This window comes from Lycorma delicatula, chromosome 4 (genome assembly GCF_047948215.1).
Source record: "Lycorma delicatula isolate Av1 chromosome 4, ASM4794821v1, whole genome shotgun sequence".
In the NCBI taxonomy this organism is placed as follows: Eukaryota; Metazoa; Arthropoda; class Insecta; order Hemiptera; family Fulgoridae; genus Lycorma; species Lycorma delicatula.
The window spans coordinates 92,998,793-93,019,561 of record NC_134458.1 but is presented as its reverse complement, the minus strand read 5'-3'; the positions used below and the strand labels follow the sequence as shown (position 1 = coordinate 93,019,561).

Sequence of the window (20,769 nt, the reverse complement as noted above, 5' to 3'; positions counted from 1 at the left end):
AAAAGCGCTTTTAAAATGGGAAAACAATAAACATAAGTAAGAGGCATTATTGAATTCTGTGCTTTTGGTGAAAAACTATGTTATACTTTTGTCTTTGACATAATAGGTACAGAGGAAAATATGGACAAATATAATAAGAAAAAGTATTGATTTTACTAAGTTAATATAAATATTCAGTTTCTTGTCCTCCTTATTAAAGATAAACAAACTATGTAATTTTTCTTCTTACTTATGTAAGGCATATATGTTAATCTAGTTGGGTTCAACAGCAGTTTTATAATATATATTTTGTCTTTATAATACTATTGTTAACTCTGTTAAATTAAACATGTATTAGTAGTCAATTCAATTCAGTTAAAGATGTTAAAGTCAAATCAATTCAATAAAAGATGTAATTAAAAGTTAATTTAGTTTTGTTAAAGATGTAACTTAAATGTGATTCAAAATAAGATACTTTAATATAATACTTCTTAAAATAAAAATAATGTGCATGTACATCATAACTAACCTCAACAATGTGAAATAATTTACTAATAATACAATATTAAAACAAACAAAATGTATCTTTTTTTTTCTTTTTCCTGTTTAGCCTCCGGTAACTACCGTTTAGATAATACTTCAGAGGATGAATGAGGATGATATGTATGAGTGTAAATGAAGTGTAGTCTTGTACATTCTCAGTTCGACCATTTCTGAGATGTGTGGTTAATTGAAACCCAACCACCAAAGAACACCGGTATCCACGATCTAGTATTCAAATCCGTGTAAAAATAACTGGCTTTACTAGGACTTGTACGCTGGAACTCTCGACTTCCAAATCAGCTGATTTGGGAAGACCACTAGACCACCACTACACCACTAGACCAATCCGGTGGGTTAAACAAAATGTATCTAAATCTGTTATAAATTACATATAATAAAAATATAATTGATCACACTAACAAGGTATTTATTGCAAGACATTAATTATCCAACAGCATAAGTTCTGAATACTGAAAGGTGCATTTAAGCACAGTTATTCGTATATATGTAAGTTTTAATAATAAAATATGATTATATTACATTAAAAAATTTATTTTGTATATTGTAAAATTAAAATTTACTACAAAAATAAAATTTCACTATAATGAAAAACACAAATTCTAATTTAATACATAAAAGCAGTGTGAAAGAGGTGATCTTTCATTGGTTGATTCTTTTCGGACTATAAATAAATTATTAAACAATACTACTTTAGTTATGTTTGAACTTTTTTTTTGGTTTCCTATTATTAAAAAGTATGGTACGCACATTGCGTAACTGCATTAAGTAAACATTAGTAACCAAATAATTCTAGCCAATACACATTTCAATAATATTATATTTATTTATTAAACAAGAGATTACAATACACAAAACAAACAGAAAAATATCCACTTAACATGACTCAATTAATGGTGCACATTATTTTAAATAATTTAATACACTTTTTTAAGTTAATTCTTATTTTCTGCTCCAAGAACCAGTACCTCAATACTATACATGGATTAAAGCATATACTGTTTCATGTGGATAAGTTAGAAAATGTTAAATAGGTTATTTTAAGCTAAATAAAATCCTTACAAATGTAATAAGCTAGAAAAATGTACCTTATTCGGTTAAACTTGATTCTTAAAAAAAAAAAAAAATATTAAATTTTTAAAATTTATTATTATTAAATTAATTTCTTTTCTTTAAAAGTATTTTGCTGAAAAAAAAAAATTATGGCCTTACTCTGTCAAATACATAGTATTTTTTTTACGCTTTAGAGAAATAAATTATTTAAGTTATTGTTATGCTTTAAATTGAAAACTCATCATACTTACAAATGAGGAAATAAATAAGGAAATTCATACAGGAAGAAAGAGATAAACAAGTTTATAAATAAGATTCAATTTAATGATTTTCAACATAATAGCAGATGTCAGGCGCCGTTTTATATTCATCAGTAAGACAAATTATTCAGAGAATAGTCAAATTAATTCAATTATGCAGTCCTATAATAAAAGTGCTGCAAAAATATTGATCTTTTTATATACGAGTAAGCTTCAGGTGAAAGGTTATAACTGCTTTATCTGATATTAAATTTAATAATTTTAAAAACATTTCTCACTTTCGTAATAGCAACATTAATGTATGTGACAAAATAATAAAAAAACCATAAAAAAAAATAAAATTTCATTCACTTTCAATCTTTCTTCTACCACTTTAAATACCATTCATAATTATTTTTTAATACATACTACTGAGAATGAAGTTTAGTTTTAGTAAAACTAAAGTTAATTCTAAAATCTAAGTATAGATTTCAGGACCACAAATATAATGCAAAACGTATATAACAGAGTTCAACTTCTATACTAAAATTAAATGTTCTGATTTTTCAAGGTTATTTCATTAAAATAAAAATAACAATAATCTGTTAAAAATACAAATAATTAAATAAATAATACTACATTGTATTTTGTACGATTGATATTTTTAATATTGTTTACAACAAAAAAAAAGTAATTTATTCACCAATGTTTTTATTATAAATTTACTACACATTGAGGATTATCTCTTCCACACTTCAGCATGTACAGAAGAATAGAACATGCAATAAGGAGCCAGTCACCGATTTCATACATTCATTTTGCTAAATAGCACTCTACTAATTCAGTAAAACACACTTTGCCTGAACACATAAATTTTATACAAACTAGTAAATACTGTAAATCTGTAAAATAATGTCCTCATTTTTATGCTAATCCTGAATAAGTTTTTTATTAACACCATAGTTAGGTACGCATTCTCACCACATTACCGAAGATATTTATTTTTTTACGCAAAGTCTGCCACTTTTAACTTTAATGAAGGCATGGATTCATACTTTACAATTATTTTTTAAATGTTAAAATATGTTAAAGGGAAAAATAAAATAAAAATTTAACAATACACAAAATTTATAAAGTGGATGTTAAATAAGTTTCTTTCAGGAATGTAAAATAGTTATCTTTATACTGCTGGGTTGAGATTTCTTCGACCGTAGTAATATTAGCAGCAGCAATATAAATTGTTTTTAAGTTTATAATAAAATCAAAATAAACTACAATAAAAATAAAACAAACTCCTTTTACCATAAGTCATTAGTCATGGCCATTAGTCATGCCATGGTCATTAGCCGAGTTAATAGTTTTATCAATAAATTTATCAATCTCCTTCCTAATAATATCTACCCACAAACATAATCACACGTTGATAAAATAATTTTAAAAAAGCATTTAATTATTGTCAAAATAATTTCTGCAATATAAAATGCAATTAATTTAAATTTTCGCATATAAAATAAAAATTCAACTACACTTACACACAAAAAGGTGAATGAAGTGTCAGGAAAAAAAGATTTTTTTCAATTCTTTTACATCTCTCTCCTCATTTCTCCCTTCAGATCATATGCCAACAAGATCTAGATGTGCGTACGCGTGCAAACACATTCATACTCCACCTAACCTATTACCCACATCACAACCCACATATAATTTGTTGATAAGTAACATATAGAAGTTTCACAATTGCATTGTAACTCACATCGTAACTAAATCTTTAAATAACACATTATTCCTTTTGCTTCTGTCCTTAGATCCACTAAGCAATCTAACTAACTTTTATTAAGGGTATTTAAAATACTAATTTCATTTCTTAATGCCTTATTTTCTTCTACCACTCCTTTAATCCTTCCATGGTCAATGTACAATGTCCTATTTATTGCTAATTTTGAAAGTATTTCATCTAACTTTCCACACAATCTATCTTAAAAACAATTTTAAATCTTTTTCTTCCATTTTTGCTATCTGTACTGAGAAGTGTTTCTTTTTAGTTTAGCCCACTAACTTTATTCAATCCACCTCTCTTATACCATCTGGTCTTCTACCAACTGGTGAGGAGTAATTCCACTACTTACCTCTGATTTCTTCTACTATTACAATGTAGTAAATGAGGAATATATTTACAAACACAAAACAAATGCAATAATTTAAACTTAATATATTTCCAGCAGTTTCTAACATAAGTTCAAACTAACTGCCAGGATGACCTGAAAACTAGGATTCATAGTGTTCAACCTAAATACCAGGTTGACCTATTCGCTAGAATTCATAGTATGTATGTCTCTGTAAATTTTATAGCTTGTGAGGAATAAAAATAAAAAATTAGGCTTTAAGTTGAAGGCAATTCAAATAAATATGTTGTATATTATCCAAATATTTTTTAACTTCTATTTAATTAGATTTTAATACATAAACCTATCTAATACATAAATGATATATATGCTAATATAGAAAGAATCCCAAAATTCAAGCAATTTTGATAGAAAACACAGGGTTTTAATTAAAAATTGTAAAGTTTTTATTGATTCATAAAGTATACAGTATGGAATAGCACATTGGGTAAATGGCCTCCACAGCTTTGCTGGCACATACACACTCTTTTGTCAAAATTTTCCATGACCGTTTTGCATAAATGTGGCTGAATTTCATTGATACAGTCATCAATTTCCTCCTTAAAGGCATGGGTAGTCGTGGGTTTGTTGGCATAAACCTTTGACTTCAAAAACCCCAAAGAAAAAAGTCCAACGGCGTTAAGTCACATGATCTGGGCAGCCAATTCTGATCACCAAAACAGGAAATTACAGGACCAAGAAATGACTAATGCAGTAATTGAATTGTTTCTTGGGCTGTATGGCATGTGACACCATCTTATTGAAACCACATGTAATCCACATCCATATCTTGCAATTTAGGTACAGAAAACTGGATTTTCATATTACAATAGTGAGCACCATTAACTGTTTTGCCTGACCAGGCACATTTTTGAAGAATGGTCCGATGATGCCTCCAGCCCAAAACCCACACCAAACAGTGACATGTTGTGGATACATTTGTTTCTCAACAATCGCTCATGGATTTTCTGAAGCCCAAATTTTTTAATTAATCTCTTCACAGTTGATGAAGTTAAATCAATACTCTAACTATATTTTGTATGAAAATTGTGAACTGTAGCTGCCAAACCTTCATTATTTTAAAAATATTACTCAACAATGAAATGTGTTGTTCTTTCGTGTAGCGCTCCATTTTTAATAACCCTGATTTGTCAGCTGCCACGTCGTCTTTTATTTACATCGGCAACACTTTACCACACAAAATTCAAACCTTGTGTGAATTTTGGGACATCTAATATAATCTTTTTTATTGGAATGTAACAAACAATTTATACATATATACATATAAAATACAAATAAAATATACTCAATAAATTTCAAACCGAATTTTTACAAAAATAAAGTGATTTAAAAGAAACCTACAATCATATCATCTTAAACAAATTACTTTAATGATATAATGATAATTCTAAGCAATTAATTAATCAACTTAAATTTTGTTCATACTTTACTATACTATAGCAGATATGCTTAGGATCAGGAAAACACAAGACCTAAGTGTCAGAAAGCAGGTTTGGACAGTGGGTTATCTGTGCAAGATCCAAGTCCATGCTGCATTTTCAGTACTCTAGTTAATTAGTAATCACTTGCTAGTGAGTAATTGAGACATGTTGAGATGCTATCCATTCTTCGGAGACATTAGGGTTAAAGTTAACTTTTGTGGAGGGAAGTTAGGGATAAATTACCAAGATATGGCAATACACTATCTCATTGGACACTTGGGCAAATTTATGTTTAAACAGAGATATAGTCAGCAGAAGAGTACACCACATGTTCCGTGTTATTTGTATTGTGTATTACAGATAATTATCTTATGAAGAGCACCATCAGTCATCTTCAACAGCTGTCTCAGAGTTCAACTCTGACAATTAAGGTTAGTTTATGGTTTATTCCTCTCTCCACAAAACTCTAACCTAAACCTTAACCTTAATCTTTCTCTTCAGAACAGATTAGCATCTAAATAGGTAGCCATAACTCAAAAAAGTGATTGCTAACTGACTTGAGTACTGATGTGACGCAGACTTTAACCCTAGCACGGGTCACTTGTTGTCCAAACCTGCTTTTTGACATTTAGATCTTGTGTTTTCTTAAACCTAAGCATATTTTTCTATGACATATTTAAAGTATGAAAAAATTTAAGTTGATAAATAATTGATCAGATTTACCGATAACAATAATAATAATAATGATAAGAACAACAATAAGTTTTCTAATTAATGTTAATTATAACTTTTCTCTTTATTGTAAAGAGTAATAGGATTTTGATTCAAATTACAATTGCTCATTTAATTTTTCTCCTATTTATTACAAAATGTACAACAACTCAATCATGTTATATGATGCATTACAGAGAACATATATATATTTATAAGTGAAAATTATCTACATACACATCTATTTAATAATGCTCACTTATATATGAACAGAATATCTAATCTTTCTATTTATTTCCCGACAATATTTTTTAATTTAATCAGTAACTATGATAGGAAAGTTTCAGAAATACCTAATTGGTTCCTGAAGATCGGTTACTGTAAACCAAGGCTTTAACATTACTAGTCATATTATAATATACTCAACTGCAAGAAAGTTCCTTCTCATTTAAATGATTTTAGATGCAATTAAATTACAGTATTTTAATTGAACGACTTCAATCTACATTTGTAAAATACAGTTATGGTCTTTTATGACCTTAAAACCAAACATACCTTTTTCTTCTTTGGATGTACAATTTTATGTAATGACATAAATTTCCAGTAGAGGTTTTTCTGTTAACACTGAATCTCAAATGAGCTCAGTATTCATCTTCCTTTATTACTTTAACTAATATGATATTCAGCAGCTGAAACATCTATAATTCAGTTCTACCTATTATCCTAATGTTGTATAATCTGAGTTATCTTCTAAATCAATTAAACCAATCTAGTAGAAAAAAGAAGGGTTCTTTAATTTCATCTTACTGCTGGTTTAATATCTGAAATATTGAAATATCTTTCCAGAAATAACAGCCTAGTAAAGAAACAAATAAACCAATTACATTCACTAAACTAATCCATTCTGTTACACATTTTCTACTCTCCATTTGAGATTTACTTTCTTTGTCAGCATTGACATAGTACTTTTAACTTTTTTTACATTTGCCCATGTTTGTTTTACAATGTTGTCATTGCCCACTTGTTTTTTTATACTGTTACAGCTGAATATGACAATTTCCATTTTGAGCTATTTCATGTACTTTTATGTTTAACCTCTTAGTTACAAAATGTATTTTTCTTTTAAAGTAAAGCTTCCCATAAACTGTTAATAAAATCCCTTTTCTGCCACTATTTCACTAAAAACTTATACACCTATAAAGATATATCAACTAGCCTAATCGTGTCAAGAACTTAATCAACAGAAGTTTTTCTTAACAGATTGCAAAAATAACAACAATGTAAACTGTACACTACACAACATAATACATAACTGAAATGTTTAATTAAAATACTGTACAACCAGTTTGCTAAGCAGGTTGGGTAACAAGAAAAAATATATTTTTAAAATCTTAAAATACACAATGAAAAACTACATTCATGTTACAAAAGAAATATATTAGCTGAAAAATATAGTGATATTGAAATCAATGAAGCAACATCGGTATGCAAGAGCAATCATTCTGAAGGAAGGGGCAAATTTTACTACTGACACTTAACGACAGCAATAAATATGCTATGTTTTTGTATGACCCTTCAACCACTTACTTTTTGGTAAACAAGCAGGCCATAGTGTTGATTGCTACATCAAATGGTCGTGAAATGGAGATCTTCTATACAACTAATCACAATGAGTACATACATCAAATTAATTCAAATATTTATAAATAAAATTTGTCATTGAAGTAAAGTAAAAAAAAAGTCCTACAATGCTAGAACATTTTTTACGTATGAATACAATCATCATAAAATGCAAGCTGGATCAGAACGTTTTACAAAAAAAAAAAAAAACAGATTCTGAAAAAAGTTCCTTATGAACAAGTCAATATAATATGTGTCCAGCAAAAAAGTTGATAAATACATGACGTTATTAAAATTCTTAAATATTGAAAATACATAGCTATTTTCAAATAGAGTGGAGTCGCATAGACTTTCCAAAAAATATTATCAAATCTAACAATATTATAGAGGTTTGTCAGTTTGTTAATGCTACTCTGAAAAGATACATCCACTCTGTACAACCTATATTGCTTTTCTGAGGACAGTGAAGGGAGTTCTACACCAAAATTATGGGTATGCAGTAAAGAAAAAACCTTTGAGTTTTAATTTTTTTATTTAAGTATAGACAGAACTTTACTGAGAATAGGATCAGCCAAGCCTTTAGTGAGGGGACAAGTATACTTTTACTGGAACAGCTAATACGAATCCTAATAAGAATACAGCTAATAAGAATCCTATCAACAAATTGATTAATAAAATGCTGCAGTCACATAGTCAAAAGGAAATGAGAGAACAAAACAAGAGATTTGTGTGTGCTATGTCAAAAAACTTTTTGAAACTGGGCAATTATATTCAAAGAAATTTTGCTCAGATCCCAGTTTATGAATTATAAGCATATTATTAAAATTGTATGAGCCGTTCAAAAAAACGTTTTCTAAAACTATTACTATTGTTCAATACCAAACATTTTGGGCTAGGGCTGTAAAATATACACAATATTGAGGAACCATCCAAATAGTAATGTACACTAAATTAAAAAAAAAAACCAACTTGTTTTATTGGTTACAAACTGGCCTTTACCTGGCTAGAAACTGATACACACACTCGCAATGCATTAAAGACGAAAACACATGTTGGACTCAAGACTCTAAAAATATCATCTAGAATAATAAATTGATTTTTCATATGATCCCAATTACTTTACTTTTAAAGCAATCATTTACACAGGGATAAAAACAAAATCAATCAACAAACTTTTAAAAGAAAAGTAAAATGTTAATTATATGTCAATTGTATAGTCCTTCAAGAATAAAACTGAATGCGGGCTAAGGATCCGCATTAGGGAAGAGAATTATGTGCATATAGAATCATATACAAGCGATACATTAAAAGTACATCCGCCATATATATATATATATAAATATATGTATTGATCTCTTGGTCCATATGTATCTCACAAAGTTCTTTAGTACATCTGATGGATAATGCTGTTCTTACTACACTATAATAAGAAGAAAGAGAACTAATCCTTTTATATTAAAGTAATCTACTGACTGTAATTTTTGAGAAAAATATCAAAAATCAATTCCAAATAAATTTTTCTCCAAAAGAATATAGACTAATGCAGAAGTTGACATTCATGATAAACACATGACATCCTCCTGAGCAAATGATGGTATCAATGGGAGAATGGCGATCATCAAGTCTGAAACACTCAACTGATGAAAACTGGAGGGACCGTAACAAGTGTAAAAACTTTTGATCAGAAAATAGCTAATAGCTAATATAGAATAATATTTCAAATTCACTAATGGTATTTAAACAATGTTTAACCATTTTGTAACAAATTGAAAAAACGAAATAACCTAGACTTAGATAAATAAAAAAATAATTACTGAAATGCCTTAATTCAATTATACATCAGTAATGTAGACTTACTTAAACCCGTAAAATGACAGACATGAAATGCAAACTTATTTGGACAAGAAATTCATCTTGATTTGAAAAATCACATAAATAAAGTGAAAAATTAGGTTAAGTCTCTAACCTTTGGCAAGAAAACTGTTTATACATTTCTATTGCTAAACAGCTACTGCTGTCTGGTGTATTTCTACACTGTTATGACGTAGGAACTATTTAGTTCTTACTATGGCCGCTTGGTCTCTTCTCTCTCCTCTCGAACGACAGGCATTCATATAAGTTGAAACAATTGTATATTTTTTGTTCTTTTTTATGAACATTATGTAGGTATTCAGTTACGTTTAAAATATAATGCTTTCAACACCACATTGTAAAAAATTATTTATCCTCCCAACGGATGAACCATCAAATTATAGTCCACTAGAAACATGAATTTATATTACAAAATTTTAAACAAAACAGCGCTTGGATAAAGAACAGGATTTTTTTTTGTCCAATAAATTATGACAAACCATAACCATAAATAAACTGTTATCATCACAATAGTGTTAATAAGACCCTTTGCAAAGAACATTAAAAATTAAATTAAAATGATGAAAAAAATGTGTTCAATATAAAATCATATATGAAAGTCAACAATCAAAAATCTATATCCCAATACAAATCCTTTAATTTTATCTTCTAATAATAAAAAATAAATGCAGGTTTCATAATAATAACATAATAAAAAATATGTAACACCCACATATATACTGTGTGCAACACACACACACTCTCTCTCTCTGTGTGTGTGTGTGTGTGTGGGAGGGGGGGCTGTCTGAAAATTTTCATGCTTTTTCTGAATGAGAATGTTCTTCAAACCGTTCTCTTATTTTTTATGTTTGTATTCACATCCAGTCATAGTTTATGAAGTTTCAGATTACAGTTTAATTCTTAAATTAACTATCTTTTTCTCAATTTTTTTTTCAAAAAAAAATTAACATTTACATAAAATAAATTGTAATCTTTGTTATAAGATTACAATTTATTTTATGTAAATGTTAATTTTTTTAACGTAGTTTTCTGGTTTTCAGCTATCCCCGAAAAGAGTAAAATTATAATTAGTATAAATTTATTATAATCAAACAATTCTAGTTTTACACATAAGAAACTCACAGTTACAATTGTGAAATTAGCCTAAAAGTATTTTGAAAAAGTTGCAATCACATTTATGAACTTAAATATTTTTTTTCAAAATAAATATATTGATATTATCCTTTGCATACACGGTTATGAACTGTTTCTAACCATACAGACTTTTTAAAATATTTCAGACAGAAAAGTTTTGAAAAGCGCTTAGTTTTAGATCAGATAGTATCATTAATAAGATAATTTTAACCACACAGCTTGTATTCAAAGGTATGCTGATCTTTGAATTCCAGTTTTTGAAGTCCAGTCTTTTATCCAGTTTTTCAAAGGTTAACAATTTTATGTTAAGATATAATATTATAAATTAGCAGCTACCCACCATGCTTTGTATGTGTACTTCAAGTACTTCATAGTCTTGCCCTTCAACGTTCATTTGTCTAATTTACAAGTGACTATGGATGCTGCTTAAAGTTCACCTTACAAGTTTTTTTATACCCTAAATGTTTTTCTATAAAAAAATAAAATAAAAGAAGATTCATTGAAATTGGTACAGTAGTACTTGCTGAATGAAGAAATTTACATATTTCATAAATTAATAATACTTTTTAAAATTGCTCAATTTCATCATTTTTTTTGAAAAATTAACAAATGAAATCAGTGGTTTTTGTAGCCTATATGTTTCTTTATTAAAAAAGAAAGATAATAAAAAAAGATTCATCACAATCAGTGCAGTAGTGTTTGTATGATTAACAAAAAAAAAAAAAAAATTCAGATTCATGTATTAGTATGACATTTTACCTTTGTAGTTTAACTAAAATAAGAACCCAGTATAATTCTAAATGGAATTAAGAACCAATGCTCACAGAATGATCAATAAAGTGATAACAGTGTGCTTTCAGTCAGATGTCACTGATGTTATTTTAAAAACATGAAATATAGTAAAAATTAATTCAATACTAACAGTTTTAAGAAAGTTACATAAAAATACTGAAAGGAGATTCATAAAATGGATATGAAGATAAAAATTGGAATGAACTAGGTATATGTATTCTTTATCACTGTGCCTGAATTATATAACTGTTACAGTGAAAACAAGAAAAACATTCTGATTAGATGTAATGCAAAGAGGAAAGAAAAAATGAAAATTGATGCATATAAAAGAGGACAACAAAATGAAGAAACAAACTGCTGAGGCTGAAAACGCTGTAGCCCACAATAATACATCAAGTTCAAGAAATTACTTAGACATTTTTGACTGTATTTCAAGTTAAAATAAAGTGTGCAAATATAATCTTAAAGATTAGAATCTTTTTCTTTTGTCTATTGTGTACATCTGTGTATTCCACTTCTGGAAACATTCTAAAAATATCTTTCATTAAATTTTGAAAAAACAAGCACATTTTTTGAACACAACTCACACATGGCGTCACTGCAGCCTTAAAAAAAGGTGTGATATCTTATAGCTTTGAGGGTTTCTTCATATGTAATTCTTCCTTTTTTTTTTACTTTGATGAATTTATTATATGAAATAAACTGTTTCCTAAATTAGTCTGATAACTAATTTAACTAATTAGCGAAACAGGTATCGCAATTTTATCCTGAATTTGCTCTTGGGTTCTATGAGAATAAGAAATAAATAAAAACTTTATTATAATAATTTTTTTTAATTTTGTTATAAAATGACCGTTAATTGCAACATTTTTGTCCATTTTGTACGATAAAGGTCTATTGAAAATTAACAGTATAACAGGGCGTGGTCACAGGGTATACAAAAAAGAAAAACATTTTCTGAAAAAAGTAAGAATGTATGGTTGACAATCATCTCAGTGTATGCATTAAAAAAAATTATCCTATTACAAATCTACTGGGTCCAAAAGCACATAAATGGGTTTTGGGCGATTCTTTTCTTGTTGTAAAATGCAATATGATTCTGTTCAACATAGTTCAACTAATGGATTAAATTCTGTTATCACTATTCATCTATATAACATAATATTGAAATTTTACTTTTTTAAAGTCTGCAAATGAAACATTTATATTTTAGAACGGACAAGAAGAGTTTAAGATGAACACATGTTCTCTTACTATACAATTATTTATACGCAATTTTTTTTTGTGAGGTTGAGGTTTTTGTTATTACACATCATTTAAATTATTAAAATATAGTTAAACATTTGAATTATTATGCAGTACAGAAAGTATTTAAATATTTTTGAGTACTAAATGTTAAATGTAATTGATTTGACTTTTAGCGTAAATGCTACATTTAATTTGATTAATCTACTAAGTAAGATCCACAATCATCTAAATGATTGTAATCAAGAATTCAACCCAATTACAGTGAATCTGATGTAGCAGTATATCTCATTTATTAATATTTTGTGCATGAAGTTTAAAATCTTAAACAGAAAAATAATAATACATCGGTTAAAAATTATTTTTTTTTTTTTACCTCTTTAAAAGCTATTTAAGAGTTATAAAATCTTTAAAGACTAGAAAACATTTTAATTTCAAGAGTAAAATCTTTTTTTCAGTAAAAATTAACTTTTTTTTTTAATTTTCTCTAAACTGGTTTTATTTTGATTATCATCAAATTATTCTAAAGTTAAAAGATTACCCTGATATCAGATTGCGACATAAAGGAAATGTACAGATACCAAAAATAAAGCTTAAAATTAGAATTTTTACAAAGTAATACTATTTAAGTGATCAAATTTAATATTACTAGTTTGAGTTCCTCACAATTCAAATTCAATAATAGGGTTATAATTAATTTATGAAATAATAAATATTTACAAAGAAAATCAGAACAAACTGTAGAAATCTCTAATTAAAAAATGGTAGCAATTTTTTAAAAAAGTATGTTTTAATTTTGAAAAACAAGAATATTACTACTACATTTCACTCGTATAATCATTTCTATAACTATACTGATAAAAAAATTAAATTAATTGATGTAATTTTTACTCCACATATTCTTTTACCATAAATATCTTAACAGAACATAATCAAATCTAGAGATAAGCTTACTAATAAAGCAATATAAATTTAAGAAAAAAAACAATGAAGTAGGCTAACCTAAAATAAAAAAGAAGAACCCAAAACCGACAAATGCAAACACATATTACTTCACCTATTGTAATATTATCAATATCGTATCAGCACCTACATTATCTACAATTCTCCCTATACGTGATTTGAATTAAAACTATGGAATACTTCAAACGAACACAAGTGCTATTTTCTATCAAGGAACAGGCTACTATATCTTCAAATATTTTCTTTTACAGCAAAAATTTTTATCGGTGTAACCTCAAATTATAAAAGTTACCTTTTGTAATCTACGAGTAGCAGCCATCTTCCTTCAATAAAATAAACAAGCGAAGAAAGAACTTTTTGTTTAAATTAAATTAATACTTGCTACTTCACGACATGCATTCAAGGATAGAACAGCCTAACCTCCAGTTGAAACTTCAAGATGTTGCCATTGTTCGACAAAGAGGTCAAAATTATTTTGCAACCATGGCAGGAATATTAGGAAATTAACGTAATGAATAAAACTTCAAAATATTACTATTAATTTAACTCTCATACCCTTCATCTTATTTTATTTCTTATAAAGAGAATATTATTACAGTAACAACTAATTCTGAGTTTTAATTTTTCTCATTTTTTCCGGGGTGATTCATACGTTTGTTAAAGCAAGACAATGCCTCTTACGTTATCTCTTTGGTGTGACGCACGGAGAGGGAAAATCGTTTTCTCAGTCCAGTACAGAAATGTTTATGCTTAATAAAATACAATCGTTTACAGCTACAACAAAAATATAGCTGTTTCAACTTTTCAGTACTTTGAGTTTATCATAAATAAACTTTCCTAATAATTTCTGACTATATTAAAGTGATCTATACATGAAGTACCTATAATAACGATGTTCAATGTTTTTGTTGTATTTTTTTAATAAAATTAGTCACGAGAGAATTTTATTCTATATTTAAAAACCATAGTTGATTAATTTTTCCTAATAGTCTAGGAATGTTCACTGCTTTTTTCATAAGCAAATTTAAAAATCTGAAATTCAATTAACATATGAGACTTTTTTCAGCTACAAAATTTCAGTTATTTTTATAAAACTTTATAAAAATGCTGAAGTCTACTTTTTTATAAAGAAGAAAATTACTGTGTATTCTGGAAGAAATTAATTTTAAATATTATTACCATATTCTAAAATTTATCTTGATGGTAATTTAAAGATCTCACTCTGATTCTTTTGGAACTATTCTAAATAATTTGTTGGAAATTAATTCTTAATAAATTCAAGTTAATAATATGAGATAATTTTCTTGACAAATCTGGTCTTATGACAAAAGAATTATCAACATTATTTGATTTTACAGAGCTAAACATTTCTATCTTCCAACCAATCTAAAATTTCAAATACCAGTATAAACATTTAAAAAATTTACCTAAGTTAATCTTTGCACAGATTAGTTTTTCGACCACAACCATCAAATTGTAGAAGTATAATTTATTAGAGGAAATGTACTACAAGATAAAAGTTTTTTTTTTATTCATTTAATTGGTAGTCAGTAACATAAAATTCCAAGTAATGTAAATGGGCAATCAATAAGATTTGGTTAAAAAGTTGAGAAGTTTTTTCATCAGAAAAATAATATTAGCTATGATGAAGAATTTAACAGCTTTTTTTACTACCTTTTCATAGGGTCTTCTTTTTAGTTGCCTGTAAGTGAAAAAGAAGTAGTTTAGGCATAAAAAGAACATTTATTACTATTATTCAAAGGAATCCACATTAAATGCCATAATTTAATGTTTTAACTTTAAAAAGTTATGAATGGATTTACACAAATGTTACTCCTAATATACAAAAGTTGTATTATGCTAAGCTTGTCATCATTATTAAATATTTATTATGATTATGTATATACCTATCTAAAATATAATATATCATCTCTTGGAGCTCCCTCAAAAAGTCAGAATAGATACAAAAATGGGCTGCAGATCATTATCTGGCACCCATAAGTATGAATGGTGTAGACTTATATTTAGAAAATTAATATGTTAACTTATTGTTGTGTTTATATTTATGAATGTGCAGTCATTGATAAAGAAAAAAAAAATAGTCCCTTATTCCTAAAAAAAACTAACAAAGTCCATCCCTTCTAATCAGACAAAATAATTGTTTTTGTACAACCTTATTATGCTTCCATTACCATTTTTAATAAATTACTGAACCATTTAAAAAAATCTTCCCAGCAATTTACTTAAAATGTACAACTAAACGATTTTCTTTTACAGAAACAGTACTACTCTGTTGGTGAATTTTTAAGTAATATTATTAAATAACATTTTGTTAAAACCATGAATTTTCTGCATCCCATTCATCATGCACACTAATTTTGCTCAAAATAATTTTCAGTAATACCTTCTCAAGTGTGAATTATTTTGTAGAAATTTTTAAAACTGAATGTTTATTTACCTTAACATGTGTGTATCCTAAATAATTAATATGGACTTTAGTCAGATCTATTTCTTAACTTATAATTTATGTTTTTATATTTATAATTTATCTTATATGATATGATCTATATAATAATCAGAATAAGAAATTAATTCATATAATGATAATTTAAGTCAAATAAAGTAAAATCACGTTAGATATTAAAAGTAACAGTGTAGTTACTTCAGTAAAAATACAAAAGTTTATAAAAATTGCAAATGTTAAGTAAAGTAATAGTATTTCCAACAATAATGTTTAGCTATTTCAAGCAAACTCACCCATCTTGAATAGTTCTTTTGTTGAATCAGTATTTTTATTTCTAAACACCACCAAAGAAGTTAGACTTGCATTTTATATGTAGAGTAAATACCTACTTTTTTATAAAGGAGAAAATTACTGTGTATTCTGGAAGAAATTAATTTTAAATATTATTACCATATTTTAAAATTTATCTTGATGGTAATTTACAGATCTCACTCTGGTTCTTTAAAATTCATCAATACTCAATGAATTGGGTATTGATGAATTTTTCTGCCTATATTTTAAAAGAAGTTTTAGATGGTGTTATTAAGTTTCATTCTTATTAATGTAAAAGTTTAGCTATTATTATATCAGAGAACCAAATCAAACTTGTTTCTTCCAACTATAAAAAGTTGAAATTTTATTTTCTGACAAGAATGCTCACTGTCTCTCATATTATTTTATATAAAGATTATAAAAAAATTCAAACCTTTTGCAGTTAACATTATTTACAAAAAAATACCACTCAATCTAAAGATAATTACTTAGGACTAGAAAATTCTACGGTATCAGTTAGGAGAATCATTCACTGGTGGATTGTAATATTCCAACCTTAAACATGGCTAAAGCTGCTGCAGTCTGCTTCTCAGGTAAATATAATGTGTTACTATCAATGATAATAGCAGTATTTATGTTTCTGATAGTGAGAAAATTTCAGGTTGTCTTGTTACGTGAAAAAACTTTTATGGACAATAAAACAGATTTAGTTTATGAAAAAATCAAACCAAATACTTATTTCCATTCTGAAATACATCTCTTAAACCTCCATCCAAGAAGTCAGATCAAGTTTTCAAAATAAAAAATGGTTTATAAGTTCGTTCATTGTTTGGTTTGGTCCAGAAAATTTTAATCATGTTGATCAATATCTAGTAAATTAAAACGGATAAATTAATCATTAAAAAAAAACAGTATCTACTTCTACCAAACCAGACAACATTCACAAAATGCAGCACAACACTTTGATTTATAATCCTTATTATACTTTGCTATTTTTAATAAATTACTGATCCATTAAAAGATTATCCAATTTACTTAAAATAAAATAAAAAATTTTCTTTTACAAAACTAATTTTATTCTTTTGACAAGTTTTTAAGTACAATAATAGTGATTAAAAAAACCCTGATATTTCATATTTACTATGCGCTCAAAACACAAAGTATGTGCTCAAATAATTTCTATTATCACATCTATATTGATTTTTGTTTGTACTGATTTTATTTATTTAGTATCTTTATAAATTTTCAATACGATTATTTCATATATTTGTGTATTAAGACATTCATTATATACATATATATATTTTTTTTCACAATTAATTCTGTATGTTGTGATGCTGCCCCAACCAGTATTTTACCGCTCACTGCCTTTGATCTAACAAGACAAGTGCTGTTGCATTTCCTTTTTTTAAACAACACTTACCTACATTTCTAATTTTATCTATAAATGTAAAGTTCTATATTGATCTGAAGAAAATATTATTCAGATAATATAAAAATGATTAATACTTTGTTAAAGAGAATGAATTAATGTGATATCACTTATAAATTACTTAAATTGAAAACTGCTCACTATCATATTACAAAGAAATCAATCTTCCAAGAAAACTTTCAGAGATAATTATGTTGTTTTCTTTTTCAGTTTTGTTACCAGGAATACTGACAACTTAGAGAAGTTGAATTACCAGGTTTTCATTGGTAAATCCATTGAAGAAAGAAATACATAATTAGCCCCAAAACACCGTCTCTAAGAATATCTTCAACTTAATCTGAAAATGAGTACAATTTTAATAATTTAAGTGTTATAAAGTCTATAGAAAGCATCCATTACAAAGTATTTTGCCACTTGCCTTTGTAAGGAAACTGTTAAATAATAACAATTTTTGTAAAATTTCTGATATCTACAGAAAAGATTGACCAATTTTAATAAGTGAAAAATCAAAAGTAAAACACTATCTTCAAAATTTTACTCGTGTGAACCATGAGCTATCTGTAACAGAAATGACAAAATTAATGACTCAAAATACCAGTATGCTGTAAAATACAACATGCTCTAGGTTTAAATAACATTATTCAACCGATTATGGAGTTGTCATGAAAAACTTACGTCAACATTTTTCTCAGAGTACAGTAAGTGCTAGTTTTTACTTGAAAAAGATTTCATTGTTTAATAAGTTATGCCTTCTAATAAGATAAAACAGTTTGACTTTATATACTGGGTAATTCATTATGAAAATTATGTCTAAGCTTGCAAAAGAAAATTTAAAAAAATAAAATGTATTACTAAATTGCCGATATCTTGAGAAAAGCTTATCTGATTTGAATAAATAAATATCTAAGTTCAGTCCATTTTCTAACTTTAATTCATGGAACCATGTAGCTCAACTACAATAGAATATTTTATGTGGTGTAGTCAGCAACCCTAATACTACTACACAATAAGCAAACTAATAAAAATACAAAACGCTATATTTTTAAAACTTACTGCTCACCCAATAATGAATTAATCTGAATAAATTTATGCCCAACACCTTCCACATAATTCATGAAATACATTGTAAAATATAAATAAGTCATTCAATTCACCCCAATGCTTCCTGAGTTTTAAATGAACATTAATATAAAAACCTAGACAGGTAGTTTATGTATAAACAATATTACACACTAGGAGAAATTATTAGATCCAGTTTTTCTATTTGATCAGTACCTGAACCCCAGGCTGAGTTTATTGTAGACCTATCAGTTAAAATGGAGTTTCAAGATAGTTCTTTAGGCATAATAGCACTCACAAAATTATAAAAAAAAGTAAGAACTTTCCCCTCACTATAGCACAGATCCAGCAGTCATTGGAACATCGGAGAACAAATTATGACTTCCTAAAGAAAACCCCTTACTTATCTTCAGAATTGCATGGTGTATGGAGATATTCTGTTCAACTGTAAAACATTCAGCCCAACCATACTTAACTCAAGCCCCACAACATATTTTTTAGACACAACTTTTTGTTCAATCAAATATTTATTCATGTCTCATGAAGAAAGTTTTTATGTAAATTATTGAAATTATAGGTTATTATTCTCATTTTCTGAAAGGAGCAGCTGTTCAATAGTCCTCTAGATTGGTATAACCTGAGTTGGTTATAAAATCAAAATAAAAACACATGGTTACTAGATATTTAAAGTTTTTGGAAATCAGATTTTTATTTTGAAGGTTCTTAATTTTTCTGTATGTGATGAAGAAAGTCTGATAAGATACATTTTTTGTGACTTGTTTTGGTGCCTATGGAAAATTCCAGTGAAATCTGTGGGTAAATAAACTTACCATAGATCAAATAAATCTCTTCATGAGACAAACTATAAGGTAAAGAATCTGTTGTGCAATAATTCATTTATGTACAATCATTCTACAAAGCTTTCATTCAAAAATGGCCAGGCTATAATTTCAGCAGCCAATTTCAAGTAATTAAATAAAGTGAATGAAAATGAACTTCAGTATTTATTATTATTATTGTTATATAAAAACTAAGACAAATAAAATAATGAAGTTCAGAGTAAGGAATCAAGCACATTTGTTATATTTAACTTAAATTTGTAACACTTTTACAGTGATCATAAAACTAATAATTCAATTAATACATGTTTATATTTTATTCACTGTAGACAAAACATATTAATTATTATTGAAGCTAATAAATTATTTATTTGCTAATAATAATATGAGTATGAGTACAACACTTAAGACATTAGAAGTTCCATAACAACAAAGTTAAATAATACTTAATACCCACAAAGAAAACTGTAAAATGTACATTCATACTTAACCATAAATATATCCACATATATACACACACACACACACACACACACACACACACACACACACACACACACACACACATATTACAATCATGTTACTAATATTAACTACACAATAAATAAAAATAATAAACAAATTAATAATCCACAATTATGTACATTTTTTTTACAAGCAGAATTATATTTATAGAAGCCAAACACACACCTTTTTCTAAAATAATACTGTTGCTTAAATGTTTATTATCACATAGACACATTGATTTGCCTCATAATATTTACATGATACTTAAGTATTAATTGTTTTTATTTACCAATTTTACCCACAAATATATACCATAGTTCATTGTAATAAGACTTAATTCAATTAAACATAACTTCACAGCCTCTTTATTGTAATTATTACTA

At 27.1% G+C, this 20,769-nt stretch overlaps 1 protein-coding gene across 1 annotated transcript in view; it reads right to left on the bottom strand.

The window, feature by feature from the left end:
* Positions 1-14,222, bottom strand: part of Ubc10 (ubiquitin conjugating enzyme 10) — a 39,257-nt gene extending 25,035 nt beyond the window's left edge. Inside the window, exon 1 of the mRNA XM_075363674.1 lies at positions 14,066-14,222. Within this exon, the coding sequence (XP_075219789.1) occupies positions 14,066-14,092 (27 nt within the window). The 5' untranslated portion in view covers positions 14,093-14,222. The remainder of the gene's footprint in view (positions 1-14,065) is intronic.
* Positions 14,223-20,769: the final 6,547 nt, after the last annotated feature.